Below are 13,412 nucleotides of genomic sequence, written 5' to 3' on the forward strand. Positions count from 1 at the left end.
CTGGTATAGGAGAAAAGAAGCAGCCATCTATCTAATTGGCTTCTCTTAAAAACTCTTATTTATTTAACAATAGAAATTCTTCTTTACAGTCATTATTCTTGCTTACTAGCTACTAAACCCAGTTGCTTCTATCTGCCAAAGGAATGTAAGTGCTGTCTGCACCTTATACACTTCAGCATCCTGGGGCAAAGTGCCAGTCACATCACCTTAGTTCTGCTTCTGCTAAAAAGAGACCACCTTTACTCATTTTATTTCAGGCCAGTTGCCTTAATGCCTACTATAGTTTCTTTGGGGTACTGGGTACGCAAGGTAAATGTGAGGTGACAGTATGAGGAAGTTAACATAATCTTAAGCTGCCCCAAGAGTGAGGCCTAGGGTCGGGACCTAGCAAGGCAAGAGATGATTGTTGTGCTCAGGCTACAAGTGGCAGACAAGTTGGCCAGAAACGAAAAGTCACGCTGAAGAATAGTAAGAAGAAAGACCGGAAATGTATATGGTGGAGAACTCGATTATGGAAGACCTTAAGCGGCTGACTAAAGCTTGTTCATTTTGGAATCCAGGCTGCAATAGATTTTTGAGTGGGGGAGAAGGTGACATGGTCAGACGGGTTTTAGGAATATCAATTTGGCAGCTATGTACAAGATGTATCAGAGACTAATTGGCTCCAATAACTGGATACAGGGACACTAATTGGCAGGCTATTGTAATAGCCCAGGTGAGAGGTGATGAGAGCTTGAATTAGGCTAGCAGCTCATGTGAGTGGAGAGAAGGGGGCGGCTATGAGAAGGATTTTCGAAGTTGAATCAAGAAGACTTGGTAATTAATTGGAGATAGGGGTGAGGAAAAGAGTCCAGGGTGACACCAAGGTGGCGGATACAAGTGACTAGACAGATGTAAATGCCATCGGCAGACCTGGGCAAATGTGGAGGAGGGATGGATCTGGGGAAAATCCAATGCATTTGGTCTCAGTCCCCTGGGATGCCTGTGAGGTGTCTGAATGGAGAAGGTCAGGACAGAAGGGAGACTACTTCTGTATATGGAGCTGTCCAAAGCAGAGAAAAGATTGCCACGCTCAGGAAATTGACAATGACTCAGCAAAGGAGACATTGAAGTGGTCAGATAAGCAGGAGAAACAGAGAGAATGGAGGCACCAGTGGAGTAGGGGATGCTATCTAGGGCCAAGTGCAATGCACTTAAGGAACATCTTGTTGTTGTTGGTGGTGGTGGTGGTGGTCCTTCATTTTTTTTTTTGCAACAATGAGGGTTAAGTGACTTGTCCAGGGTCACACAGCTAATAAGTGTCAAGTGTCTGAGGCCGGATTTGAACTCAGGTCCTCCTGAAGCCAGGGCTGGTGCTTTATCCATGGCAGTGCCACCTAGCTGCCTCATTGTCCTTCATTTTTGAAGAGGACCATGACTTCAGGAGGTGATGTCATGACTTGCAGTGAATTGGATTTAAGTGAGGTAGGGCTGTTCAAAGTCACCAACCTTACTGTCTCTTCCAGAATCATCTGGGCCCAGAGGCAAGATATGGATCAGGACAACTGGAGATGACCCCGGCTGTTTACGGCAATGGGGATTAAGTGACTTGCCCAAGGTCACATAGCTAGTAAGTGTGAGGTGAGCTTAGAACTCAGGTCCTCCCAACTTCAGGGCCAGTGCTCTATCCACTGCAGTACCACCTAGCTCTCTGTTGGTGACTGAATATGATGAGCTGAGAAAGAGAATACTCTGCACCCTTTACCTTTGAGACCAAAATTTTTAGGGAGTACTCCCCTTCCAACATCATCTTTAGGGGCGATTGTGAAAAAAAATGGGCGCCAGATACTACAAAGGGGAAATTGAGATTTTGGACCTTATTTGTTGTTAGTTTGAAAAGCAATAGCTCTTTGCGTGTTCTCTATAGTCACGAGTCCTGGGGAGCTGAGAATTCAGCCCCCAGCCAGAAGCGCTCCACTGTTCAGAACTTCTAGGCCTGTATGTGGGTTATTTGGAGTCTTCTTTGGGCCTACAGATTCTAATCTATATAAGTGTGAGTCATATGAAGGTAAGGAGACTAGAATGTCAATGAGATGGAGAGGGGGGTGGTGAATATTAAAGATCATTGTACTGGTGCTCTTAAACTAGACCAAACTTGGGCTGAAACTCTGAGAGAAGGAGAAAGAAGGTCCCATCCACATATGTACAGAGGCTCTGTTGTGCACTCCCACAGGACACCATATTGAGCAGCTTGTGTTGGGAGTGTCATCGAGTCCCAGTGAACCCTGGGGATGCATTATGGCCCTGCCCCCCACCTTTCAGTGCCAGTGTGAAGACTGTCATGGAAGCAGGCTGGCTTTGAGGCATAGGACTGAGACACCCATGTCACCCAGAGGTGCACAAGGTCACAGGTTTGAGGGAACCCAGAGAAGCATATACGAAGCCAAGCTGGTACTCTAAATGGTGCTCTCCTCTACCCAGTTTCTTCCCAAGCTGCACCTTGACTGCATCACATGGCCTAGGATTGGTCCAAACACCATCCCCATGGGGCAGCACCCTTGAGCACGGCAAGGCAAGTGTGCCCATGGCTCAGGACCTAATGAAAGTCCCATCTTTAAAGGCCTATGTATTAGTATTGCCCCAACCTCACACCCACATGCACCAGTGTGTACATGCATGCCCATCATGCAGGCCCAGGGGCACGCAAGACCCTAGACCAAAATGGTCTCAAGCATCCTTTTGAAGTCCTGCATTCTTTGTTCTGAAGGTCCTCCCAGCTCTGCCATTCTCTTCTCTAAGGCCTGCCCAAGCTCTGCCCTGCCATTCTGAGATTACAAATGCCCATGTGCTGGTCTCTTGGAATCAGTGGGTAGGGGCGGCTAGATGGCACAGTGGATAAAGCACCGGCCCTGGATTCAGGAGTTCCTGAGTTCAAATCCGGCCTCAGACACTTGATGCTTACTAGCTGTGTGACCCTGAGCAAGTCACTTAACCCCATTGCCCCATTTAAAAAAAAATCAGTGGGTAACCCTAACGCATGGCTCATCCGGGCATTGCTGATGTTTCCTGCTCTGGTTGGCCCCACAGGTCCATTCTATTGCCCAGTCTGCAGGGGAAAGCAAGCAGTAGAAAACAGAGACAAAGAGCCCAGTTGTCAAGAGGGGCTGCAGGGAGTAAAAAAAGTTCCATTTCTGGATACCATAAGGATTTCAGTTCTGGGCCCTTGCAGGCCAGACTACCTCACCTGAGTATGGCTAGAAGTGTGTGCTATCTCACGACAAGAGTGGGCTTTGGTTTTTCTCAAGCCAGCTGTTTCCAAGCGTATCCATCCCCTCGGTCCTAAGCAAAATGAGGGGAGGCTGAAATGGACCGAAGACAGGACCGAGCATCAGATTAGGAGTCAGGGCACCTGAATTTGTCTCCTAGTTTTTCCATTAACTCATTTGTGTGACCTTGATCAAGTCCCTTCCCTTCTCTGGGCCTCAGTTTCCCCTTATGTAACACAAGTGGATTGGATTAGCTTATCCCTAAGGATTCTGTCAGTTCCAACCTTGAGTTCCCAGATACCTCCCAGTACCAACATTTTTGTCTTCTGAGACACCTTCCGTCTCTGCCATTCTGTGTTCCAAAATCCATTCTCCGGCTCTTACATTCGACGATCCTCTGATATTGTGTTCCATGTCTTAAATTCACCACTCTGTGAGCACGAAAGGCCATAGCTCATTTTTTTTTGAACAGCAGCCCAAAATAATTAAGTTGTTTGTGGTTGACGCTAATCATGTTCCCATGACTTCCAGGCTGGATCTCAGCAAAGTTCCTTCTAAAACTGCCTCATTAGTAGCACCTCATGCACTCCCATTAAGGACAAAAAAGATTTCCAGAACGTGTCCAGCTAACACATCTTGTGGCCCTTGCCCTTTGTTCTTACAATTGTTGGCTACTGTTTAGCTCATACAAGGGATAGGTTGAGAATCAGACCTTATGTTATGTTAAAGTGTTATGTGTTTTGAGCATGGTGGGAGGGGTGAGTAGGAAAACACCTCTACTTTCAGAGGGATGCAAAGTCTAGGGAAAGGGTGCTGAGAAAGGCAGTGTGTGGGGGGCATCTAGGTGGTACAATGTTTAAAGCACTGGCCTTGGATTCAGGAGGACCTGAGTTCAAATCCAGCCTTAGATACTTGACACTTAACTAGCTATGTGACCCTGGGCAAGTCACTTAACCCTCAATGCCCTGAAAAAAAAAGAAAAAAAAGAGAAAGGCAGTGTGCCACAGTAGGGAGGGTGTTGGAAGCATGGGTTCAAGTCTCCTCTGAGACACTTCCTAGATGGGCAAGGTACTTCCCCTGTTTCTTCCACTCTGGTCCGTTCTGGCTCTTAAGTCTGGGATAGCTCACTTTGCAGAGGGTCTTAAGGCTTATACAGTGTTTTCCTCTCATCAGTAATACAGTAAAAATGTATTTGCTAGGGGCTAAGGCAATTGTGAATGGGAGACAGATACTTAGACACAGAACCCAAAGGAAGAATTCCAGAGAGGGAGATAATTCAAGTCAGCACCTTCTTTGTAACCTAGAGAACTATCTGAGGCATGGCAAGGTGAAGTGACTTGTACAGGTTCACATAGCTAGTAGGCGTCAGAGGCAGGACTGGAACTCAGGTCTTCCCAGGTCTGGGGTGAGCTTTTTTTTTTTTGTGGGGCAATGAGGGTTAAGTGACTTGCCCAGGCTCACATAGCTAGTAAGTGTCAAGCATCTGAGGCTGGATTTGAACTCAGGTCCTCCTGAATCCAGGGCTGGTGCTCTATCCACTGAGCCATCTAGCTGCCCCTGAAGTGAGCTCTTTATCTACCCTACCTGGAGTAAATTCAGATGAGCTAGGGGCGGGGATAGTATAGGTTATGAAACTCCTGTACATGGTTGATGCAGACCAGAGAAAAAGGTTAGAGATTACAGAAAGAGGAGCAAAGGAGCAGTGATTGGGCCAGGAGAGGGGCATGATGGGAACAGAAATCTAGCCTAGTTCTATGCTTCTTCCCAGCTCTGCCATGCCATATTCTAAGATCCCTCCCACCTCTGCAATTCCACATTCTAAGGGCCCTCCTAGTTCTTAGATTCTACGGTGCTAGCTACTGGTGAGTCTGGAGAGAAACAGACCAGAGTAGAAATGACTGAACCACTTGGGCAGTCTTGGCATTGTTGAATTGTCTTTCCCATGCCTTTGGGTAACAACTACGAAATTATCAGCTTTAACTTGAAAACAACCAACCAACACACTTCTAAAAGGTTTGAGAGCACCCTTTTATTCCTCATTACTACACTTTGGGGGTTCCCTTGCTTACCTTCAGACCCCTGTTTGTCTAGGATACCACCCCACTAATGTAGAGCAGCTAGGTGGTGAAGTGGAGTGAGCCCTGGGACTGGAGTCAGAAAGACCCGAGTTCAAATTTGGCCTCAGGCACGTACTAGCTATATGACCCTAGGTAAGTCACACCACCTCTATCTGCAACTGTCCAATGGGGATCCCAATACTAGCTATCTCCTGGGGTTGTCGCTAGGATCAAATGGGATGTTTGTAAAGCTGCTGGCACACTGCAAGGCATGCAGTAAGTATTCAATAAATACTTGTTCCCTCCCCTTTTAAGAGCGGCACCCTCATTAGGCACTGGATTTGAAGCCCAGGATAGATCTCTCTCTTCCATCAGTTTTTTCTCCACCGGAGATCCATGTTTCCATGCAAATGCCAATCGGCTGGACCACTGGCCCATTGGGCAGCAGCTTTGGGGGAGGCCATGGATGAGAATCACGGGAAGCGCAGGCATGGACACCCTTTGACAGAGTGGAGTGTATACTTAGGAGGAGACCAAAATTCCAGTTGCATACAAGAGTGTAATTGCTTCCAGTCCCCAGAGTGCACTGGGTTTTCATTACCCCTCAAATTAACCACCAGGTCAAAAGACTCTCTCGCCATTAAATGCATTAGTTCAGTAATGCTTTAAAGGCTCCGAGGCATTTCCTGGGATTATTAACAACCTAAAGTTTCCAGCATTTTCTGGCCATTCTCTTGGAAAGCTTCTTGGGTAATCTATCGGGGGGAGTGGAGTGATGGGGTTTCCTGCCAATGAAAAGAGCATGTGATTTGAAGTCTTGAAGCCTAGACCAGCATGCAAGCTCTGCACCGCTCTTGCCCTCCATTTTCTCATCTGGAAAATGAAATTGGGTTGGTCTCTAGGTACTAGGAACTCAACTTTTAGCACCAAAGACAGCTCATGAAGAGCCCGGTGGGTTTTATGCTCCCATAAAAGGCTGGTCAGTAACTACTATTCTCTTGCTCAGGCAAGACTGCTAATTCACATTTCTCTAGCACTCCCCATGGTCATAGGAGGCTGGGAGTGTAAGTAGTGTTAGTACCACTTTACAGAGAAGAAAAGCAAGGCCTTCTCCGGCCAGAACTCAAACCCAAGTTCAGTGATCAATTCCAGTATGGGGGAACCTGGAGAGGTTATTGCGTGCAGTTGGGGAGGAGGAGGGAGACATGAGGAAAGAGGGGCGTGGCTTTGGCGGAGGCCAGGGCTGGCATGAACGTTCTCTTCAATACCTTCTCGGGCTCTCAATGCTGTGGTCAGTGCCGCAAGGCAGAGTCCACCTGGGTCCCCATTCTACCTCTGCCTCACTCTTCCTTCTTGGGTACCAACAGGGACTTCATTGAGCTATCAACTTATAGGAGAAAAAAGCATCATATATGGAGGGAGGGAGCCCGTAGTCTAGGGCACCCTGGAATTAAGGTGATCCTCCTACCACACTAGTGGCCCCTTCAATAGCTGGAGGTGTCCTAAAAGCCCCATCTCCCCTTGCCATGAGCCAACCTAAGCCTGGCTCTCCCTCACTCTTGGCCCCCAGAACTAGATTTCTGCTTCTGGATGAAGCCTTTCACACAATTGGGAGCTCTAAGACTTAGAGTTGAAAGAGTTCTTAGGGCCATGGAGACCAGCCTCCTCCTTTTACAGGACGCCAAAGGAGGTGGTGACTTGCCCAAGGTCACTCAGCCAGAAGGCATCTGTGGTGAGAGCTGAACCCAGGATTTCCTTCATCCAAATCCCGCAGCCTCTCCACCACACCACACTGCCTCCCTCCTTCTCCCTTCCCAAGTCTTGGTCTCACTTGAGGATATTTCTTGCCAAATACGCCCAGGGGAGCCAGCCCGTGCACGCTCTCTCTCTCCTGCTGTCATCTCAACTGCTCAATCACTTGGTTGGTGGGTTCCCCCAACTCTGAGCAGAACGAAGTGCCAAGAGAGACCTCTTAATGTCTGGCCAGAGTGGGATTAGGTCCTCCCAAGGGTAGGGGGATGGACCAGATGCCCACTGACCACCACGGATGCTGTAGAAGAGATGCCCACAAGGAGTGGCAGGCTGTCGGACAAGAGCAGTAGGATTGTCGGTGCAGGCCACCCCCTCCCCACTTTAGTCCTGTGCTCCCAGGTTCCATTAGCTCTTTAATGTACAGTGTTTGCTACGAATGACATCAGGACACAACATGCCTATACCCATCGAGAAGCCTACCTTCCAGAGCCTAGCAACCTCCCCCGACCCAGCCCAGGCCCTTCTAAAGCAATCAGCTCTGAGGAGAATCAAGGTCCTAGGCCCAGCCTGCCTTTTTTAGCCCCAACCCGAGCCCCCTTCTTGGTCCTTGTGGTCCAGACATCGCATCATCCCCCAGTTGGCTAGGCGTCATGAATGGGCCTGTGATTGACCCATTCTCTCTTTGTCCAGGCACCACATTGTGGAGTGAAAGAAGGGTCAGGTTTCAGGAGGCTGGTCCAGGGTCCACCCTCACAGCTGGACACATCTGACCATTTTTGGAAGGGGAGCAGAGGCTGCTGGGAGGTTTGAGGTTGCTGCGGCTGCTGCTGCTGTTGTCATCCCTGCCGTTTATTGTTGGTCACCCACTCTAGGGCAGAAGGTTCATACGGGTTAGTGCCATGGCAAGAATCTTAGTGAATGAATGTTCCACCCCACCCCAACCCCAGCTCCCAAAGCCATCCAGCTGGCTCCCACTGCGGGCCCCTGGGCACAGGTCCTATTGCTTGAGGGACAAGAGCTTGAAGCTGTCATCCAGGATGGACCGCCTGTTGCGCCTCCGATTTCTCTGCCGCCTCTGGTAGAACAGGAGCCCAGCCAGGGCCATCGCGACAATGAGAAGGAAGAGCCCCAGAATGATGAGGACCAAGGTTAGTGTCTCTGCGTGCTGCACAGGGACCTTCATCCCCAGGATCCGGACTTTGCCCCCTTCCGTATCTTCAGAGTCTGTAGTTGAAATGGTAGGAGATTGAAAAGAGTAACCCAATGGGGTGGGATGGGGTGGGATGGGGTGGGTGGGGCATGGCTGGCTACTAAGGGGGAGCTTGGCCATAGGCTGGAAGTCAATGGTCCTGGGCCTGAGTAATGCCTAGCTGTGTGACCCTGGCCAAGTCACTCAACTTCTCTGAGACTCTTTCTTCCTTGTGAAAGGGGGATGACAATAACTGCCTTGCCTCCTCCATTTATTGTATAGATCAACTAATAAAAAAAGATATAAAAGCCCAGAGAGAGTGAGCAACTTATCTGGAATACAACAGCTAGTAAGCAGCAGATCCAGAATGAGACAGGAAGACCTGAGTTCAGATCCCACCTCAGACACTTTCTAGCTGTGTGACCCTGGGCAAATCATTTGACCTGTTTCCTCATGTGTAAAATGAGAAGGCTAGAATGAAAGGCCTCTAAACTCCACGTTTATGATCCTCTCACATGAGATCCATCCATTCATCCCCCTAAAAGCACCTACTCTATGTCAGGTACTGGGCCCCCAAGTGAGCCAGGTCAGCTCTATACCACTCCCTATCTAACCCTCAGCTTCCTCCTCCGAGAAATGGAGCCCTTGGGTCAAATCATCTTGAAGGTCCCTCATACACCTAAGCCTGGGCTTTGAGCCCCGTGGCAGACACAGAGGAGAATGAGGAAATCAATACAGCTGGTGCCTGGCCTCTGGTGGCCACCTGCCCTGTCAGGAGCCAGCCCCAGCCACCTGAGGCCCCTGGGTGGGCCACACACACACACACACACACACACACACACACACACACACACACACACACACGTCAGGGCCCCAGCCACTTTCCCTCCCCCTCGGGCAGTCCCTGCTTGCATGGTACCCTCCAAACCTGGTCCTGATTTCTCCTTGCTGGTGGTAATCATGGACTCTGTAAAAAGGAGACAATAGATTAGTCCCCCCAAACTCAACACCCTGTTTCTCCAGATGCTTAGACTCTGTATTTATGGGGGTGGGTCACTTAGGGCCAGGGATGGTGGGATATTCCCATGTTACCGAGGGGCAAGTGGCAGCAACTAATGAGGAAGGATGGCACTGGGCTTGGAGGCCGGGAACCTGGTTCTGCCACTAACAAAAATGTTGTGTGATCTTGAATAAGTCAAGTCCCTATTCCAGGCCTCAGTCTCCCCCTGTATTATGAAGGGGGTAGCATTCCAGGGCCCTTCATAGATCTGACAGTCTGGGTTCTAAGAGCCCATCCCAGTTTTTACATTCTCTATTCTAAAGTCCCTCTCAGAGCTAAGGGTCTAGGTTGTAGCATGTCCTCTAGCACTGACATTCTGGGTTCTAAGGCCCCTCCCAGCTCTGACATTCTGGGTTCTAAGGGCTCTCCCAGCTCTGATATTCTGGGTTCTAAGGCTCCTCCAAGCTCTGATGTCTGGGTTCTAAGGCCCCTCCCAGCTCTGACATTCTGGGTTCTGAGGCCCCTCCCAGCTCTGATGTTCTGGATTCTAAGGGCCCTCCCAGTTCTGACATTCTAGGTTCTAAAATTTAAGGTCCTTTGACACATCTCCCTTCCCTGCCCCTCCTTTCAATTTTACCTCCTTGGGCTAGGACAGTGAAGAGGGTCTCCATGCCAGCGTGGACGTGGTCAGCCACATGGCAGTGCATTAGCCATGTTCCAGGGTTGCTGGCCACCATCTCCACGGCCTCAAACGTCCCTGGGAACAGGTCTACCACGTCAGCTCGGTAGCTCTCCCCACTCTGTTGGAGAGATATGGCCTGTGACGGGGGAGGGAGGGGAATTCCGGCCCTCCAATGGCCCCCTCACCTCAGGGCTGGGAGCCACATGATCCTGGAACTCGCCTCTCTCAAAGGGGCCAACAGTGTTAGGCTATGTGATCAGCCTCCCAGAGGCCAGCCCAATCTCAACCTGAACTGGGAGCCGAGAGATTGGCTTGGTGCCTGCCAAAACTGCCTTATTCCATTTCGTTCTGTGAAGGTGCCCTATGGAAACTAGCTTGGCTTCTTCTTTTTTTTTTGTGAGGCAATTGGGGTTAAGTGACTTGCCCAGGGTCACACAGCTAGTAAGTGTCAAGTGTCTGAGGCCGGATTTGAACTCGGGTCCTCCTGACTCCAGGGCTGGTGCTTTATCTACTGCACCACCTAGCTGCCCCACTAGCTTGGCTTCTAGCCTCCCCTTCTCCACTTGGAACTCTCCCTTCCAGCCCTGTCAGGCCTGGCAGCTATGAAGGAGCAGGCCAGAGGTCAGAAAGATCTGAGGTTTTGTTATCTCTGAGACCTTGGACAAGTGTCTTCACATCCCTGGGTCTCGGTTTGCTCATCTGCAAGATGAGAAGATTGGACTAGATCCGGGTTTCTTAAGCTTTGTTGGCAGAGACCTCTTGGGCCTGGAGGCCTTTGGGCCTCTTCTCAGAATCGTGTTGTTAAGTAGAAAACAATGAAAAACACAGGATTCCAAAGTAAAGAAATTCGATTGAAATAGACCCATTAACACATCAAATAAAGGACTTCAAGAACTCCTTGGCTAGAAGACCTCTGAGAGCCTTTCCCATTGGCTATTGGAACTCTTCTGTGTGACCTTGGATAAGTCATTGCCCTGTCCTGGGCCTCAAGGACTAGCTGCCCTTAGGGGCCTCTTAGAGCTTGGAATCTTGGGCCTCTGGGCCTTGCACTCTGGGAACACTGGGAAGTGGCTTCACACCTTAAGCAGGGGGTGGGCCCAGGAGCCCATCACAGCTCTCCTCAGCCTCAGCCCACTTTGGCCCACACCCTGAGGAGTGAGCCTCTCAGAGCAAGGAAGGATCCCAATTTACAGGACCTTGGGGGTCAATCTGAGAATCCCCTCCTTCCAGGATGGCTGGGCTGAGCACCAATGAGCCCACTCTGTTAGCCTTCCTGCTGAGACACACACACATGTATACACAGAAACACAGATACGAATAGAAACACACACAGAAACAAAAATACACTGAGACACATGCAGACTGAAACACATATACACACATATATACAGAAACACACACACAGAAAAATAGACAGAAATACACAAAAAGACACACATATATGCCCAGAAACACACACAGAAAAATGGACACAGATACACAGGCACACACACAAACACAAATCCCACAGAATCCCACATAAAGAAACACACATTGACCCACAGAAATACACACGCAGAACAAACTTACACACAGACCCATACACAGACACACAGAAACCCAGAGAAATACGCACATAGAAATAGACACCCATATACATCCAGAAACATATTCACCCAGAGATACAGAGACACACAGAGAAAAAACACTGAAACAGACAGACACATATTAAGACAGTTACAGATGTACAGTGACACAGAGACACACACAGACACAGAACCAACAGGCATTTACATATTCACACAGTCAGATAGATGCACACAGAGAAACAGACATCAACAGAGACTCACACAGAAATGCATATTCACACATACACAGGTACACAGATACACATGCACATTCACACAGAGACACACAGAAACAGTCATACACACAGACATAAACACAGACACATACACACATACACTCTTGCGCATGCACACAAGTTTTGCCTCCCTGTCATTCCTTGTTTTGCCCTCAGGGCCAAAGCAGAATGAGGTTAATCCCCCTTCTACTGTCATGTGCATCCCAGCTCCCAAGCCTCTTTTTCAGGCTCAATTTCCACAGATCCTCAGCTGATGCTCACACAGCACAGTCTCCAATCTTCTCATCCTGGCTGCTAGCTTCAAGCAGCTATCTGGTTTGTCAATGTCCCCATTTAGATGTGAATGAAGCACAGGGGAGGATGGAAGGATCATGATCTTCATCCTTCTGCTACCAGGCCCCCCTGAATGCAGTCTAAATGACTCTTTGGCTGCCACATCACATTGTTCACTCACTGAGTTGGTGGTCCACTAAGACCCCTCAGATCTTCCCACCCTAAACAAAGTGCTCTCTAGCCTGTGCTTATGAAATTGCTTTTTCAAATCCCAGTGCAGGGCCTTATATTTATCCTATATATCTTCCCAGCCCAAGGGTTTCTTCTCCTTTGGCCATGAGACAGCTGACAGCCCTGTTTCCTCCTCTTCCCTTTGCTCTCCCAGCCACCAACCTTGTGACCTCCAGCCTCTTCCCCAGCCCTACCCAACTCACCTGGTAGAGGAAGCTCTCTGCATGGAAGTGGACGGTGTGCAAGTCAATATCCTGACCCATGGCCAGCATGTACCAGCCTACTCGCTCTCCTTGGTACATGGTCAGCCCTCTGAGGTTGGCGTACAGCTTCCCGTTAATGGCTGCGGAGGAAGAAAATCTCTGCTCTTTATCCCCTTCACTCCATTCCTGTTACCTCCCATGCCGCCCATTCACTCCCATCTGGCCCATTCCAGATTCTTTCTGCCCTCTGCTCCATCGTCCACACACAGCTGGTGGGATCTGCCTTACACAAGATGTTCCCAATATCCCTGCCCTCTTGACCAAGGATCTCTTACAATGGCTGATGTACCTCCAGTGCCCTAGAGCTTACAGAGTTCTATGTGCAAACTCCTTGACAAACACCATCCCCCCAAATCTGTAGTTGTTGCATTTGCTTCCTTTCCCTTCCCTCCTCGATCCTTTGTGGCCTGGCTTCTGTCCTCATCATTCAGCTGACCTGGCTCTCCAAAGTGGCCAAATCTAGCGACCAATTGGCCTCCTCCTCAGCCTCTCTTCTCACGCTCTATTCCAGGAAACTTTCCTCTCTGGGTTTTTGTGGCCCTGCTCTCTCCTGCTTCTCCTCCTTCCTATCCGACTGCTCCTCCTCAGTCTCCTTTGCAAGATTTTCACCTATGTCATGTCCTGTAACTCTAGGTATCCCCCAATGGTTTATCCTGGACCCCTCTCATCTTTTTTCTCTTGGTGATCTCAGTAGCTCAGTAGTTCTCATGTATTCAGTTATCATCTACACCAATGGCTTCTGAAACTATATATATCCAGCCCTAGTCTCACTCCTGAGCTCTGGTCTCACATCACCTCACGATGTCATCAGTTCTCTTTGAGAACAACCAACTTGAACTTGTTTCAAATTGGACATCCCATAGGCAAACTCATCATA

The 13,412-nt window shown here is 49.2% G+C and overlaps 1 protein-coding gene across 1 annotated transcript in view; it reads right to left on the bottom strand.

Annotated features, from left to right (window-relative positions):
• Positions 1 to 6,797: 6,797 nt before the first annotated feature.
• Positions 6,798 to 13,412, bottom strand: part of HEPH (hephaestin) — a 76,954-nt gene continuing 70,339 nt past the window's right edge. The window contains exons 19-22 of the mRNA XM_043974124.1: positions 12,476 to 12,615; positions 9,881 to 10,043; positions 9,163 to 9,210; positions 6,798 to 8,278 (exon numbers count right to left, since the gene is read on the bottom strand). Coding sequence (XP_043830059.1) covers positions 8,052 to 8,278; positions 9,163 to 9,210; positions 9,881 to 10,043; positions 12,476 to 12,615 — 578 coding nt within the window. The 3' untranslated portion in view covers positions 6,798 to 8,051. The remainder of the gene's footprint in view (positions 8,279 to 9,162; positions 9,211 to 9,880; positions 10,044 to 12,475; positions 12,616 to 13,412) is intronic.

This window comes from Dromiciops gliroides, chromosome X (assembly GCF_019393635.1).
Source record: "Dromiciops gliroides isolate mDroGli1 chromosome X, mDroGli1.pri, whole genome shotgun sequence".
Lineage (NCBI taxonomy): Eukaryota > Metazoa > Chordata > Mammalia > Microbiotheria > Microbiotheriidae > Dromiciops > Dromiciops gliroides.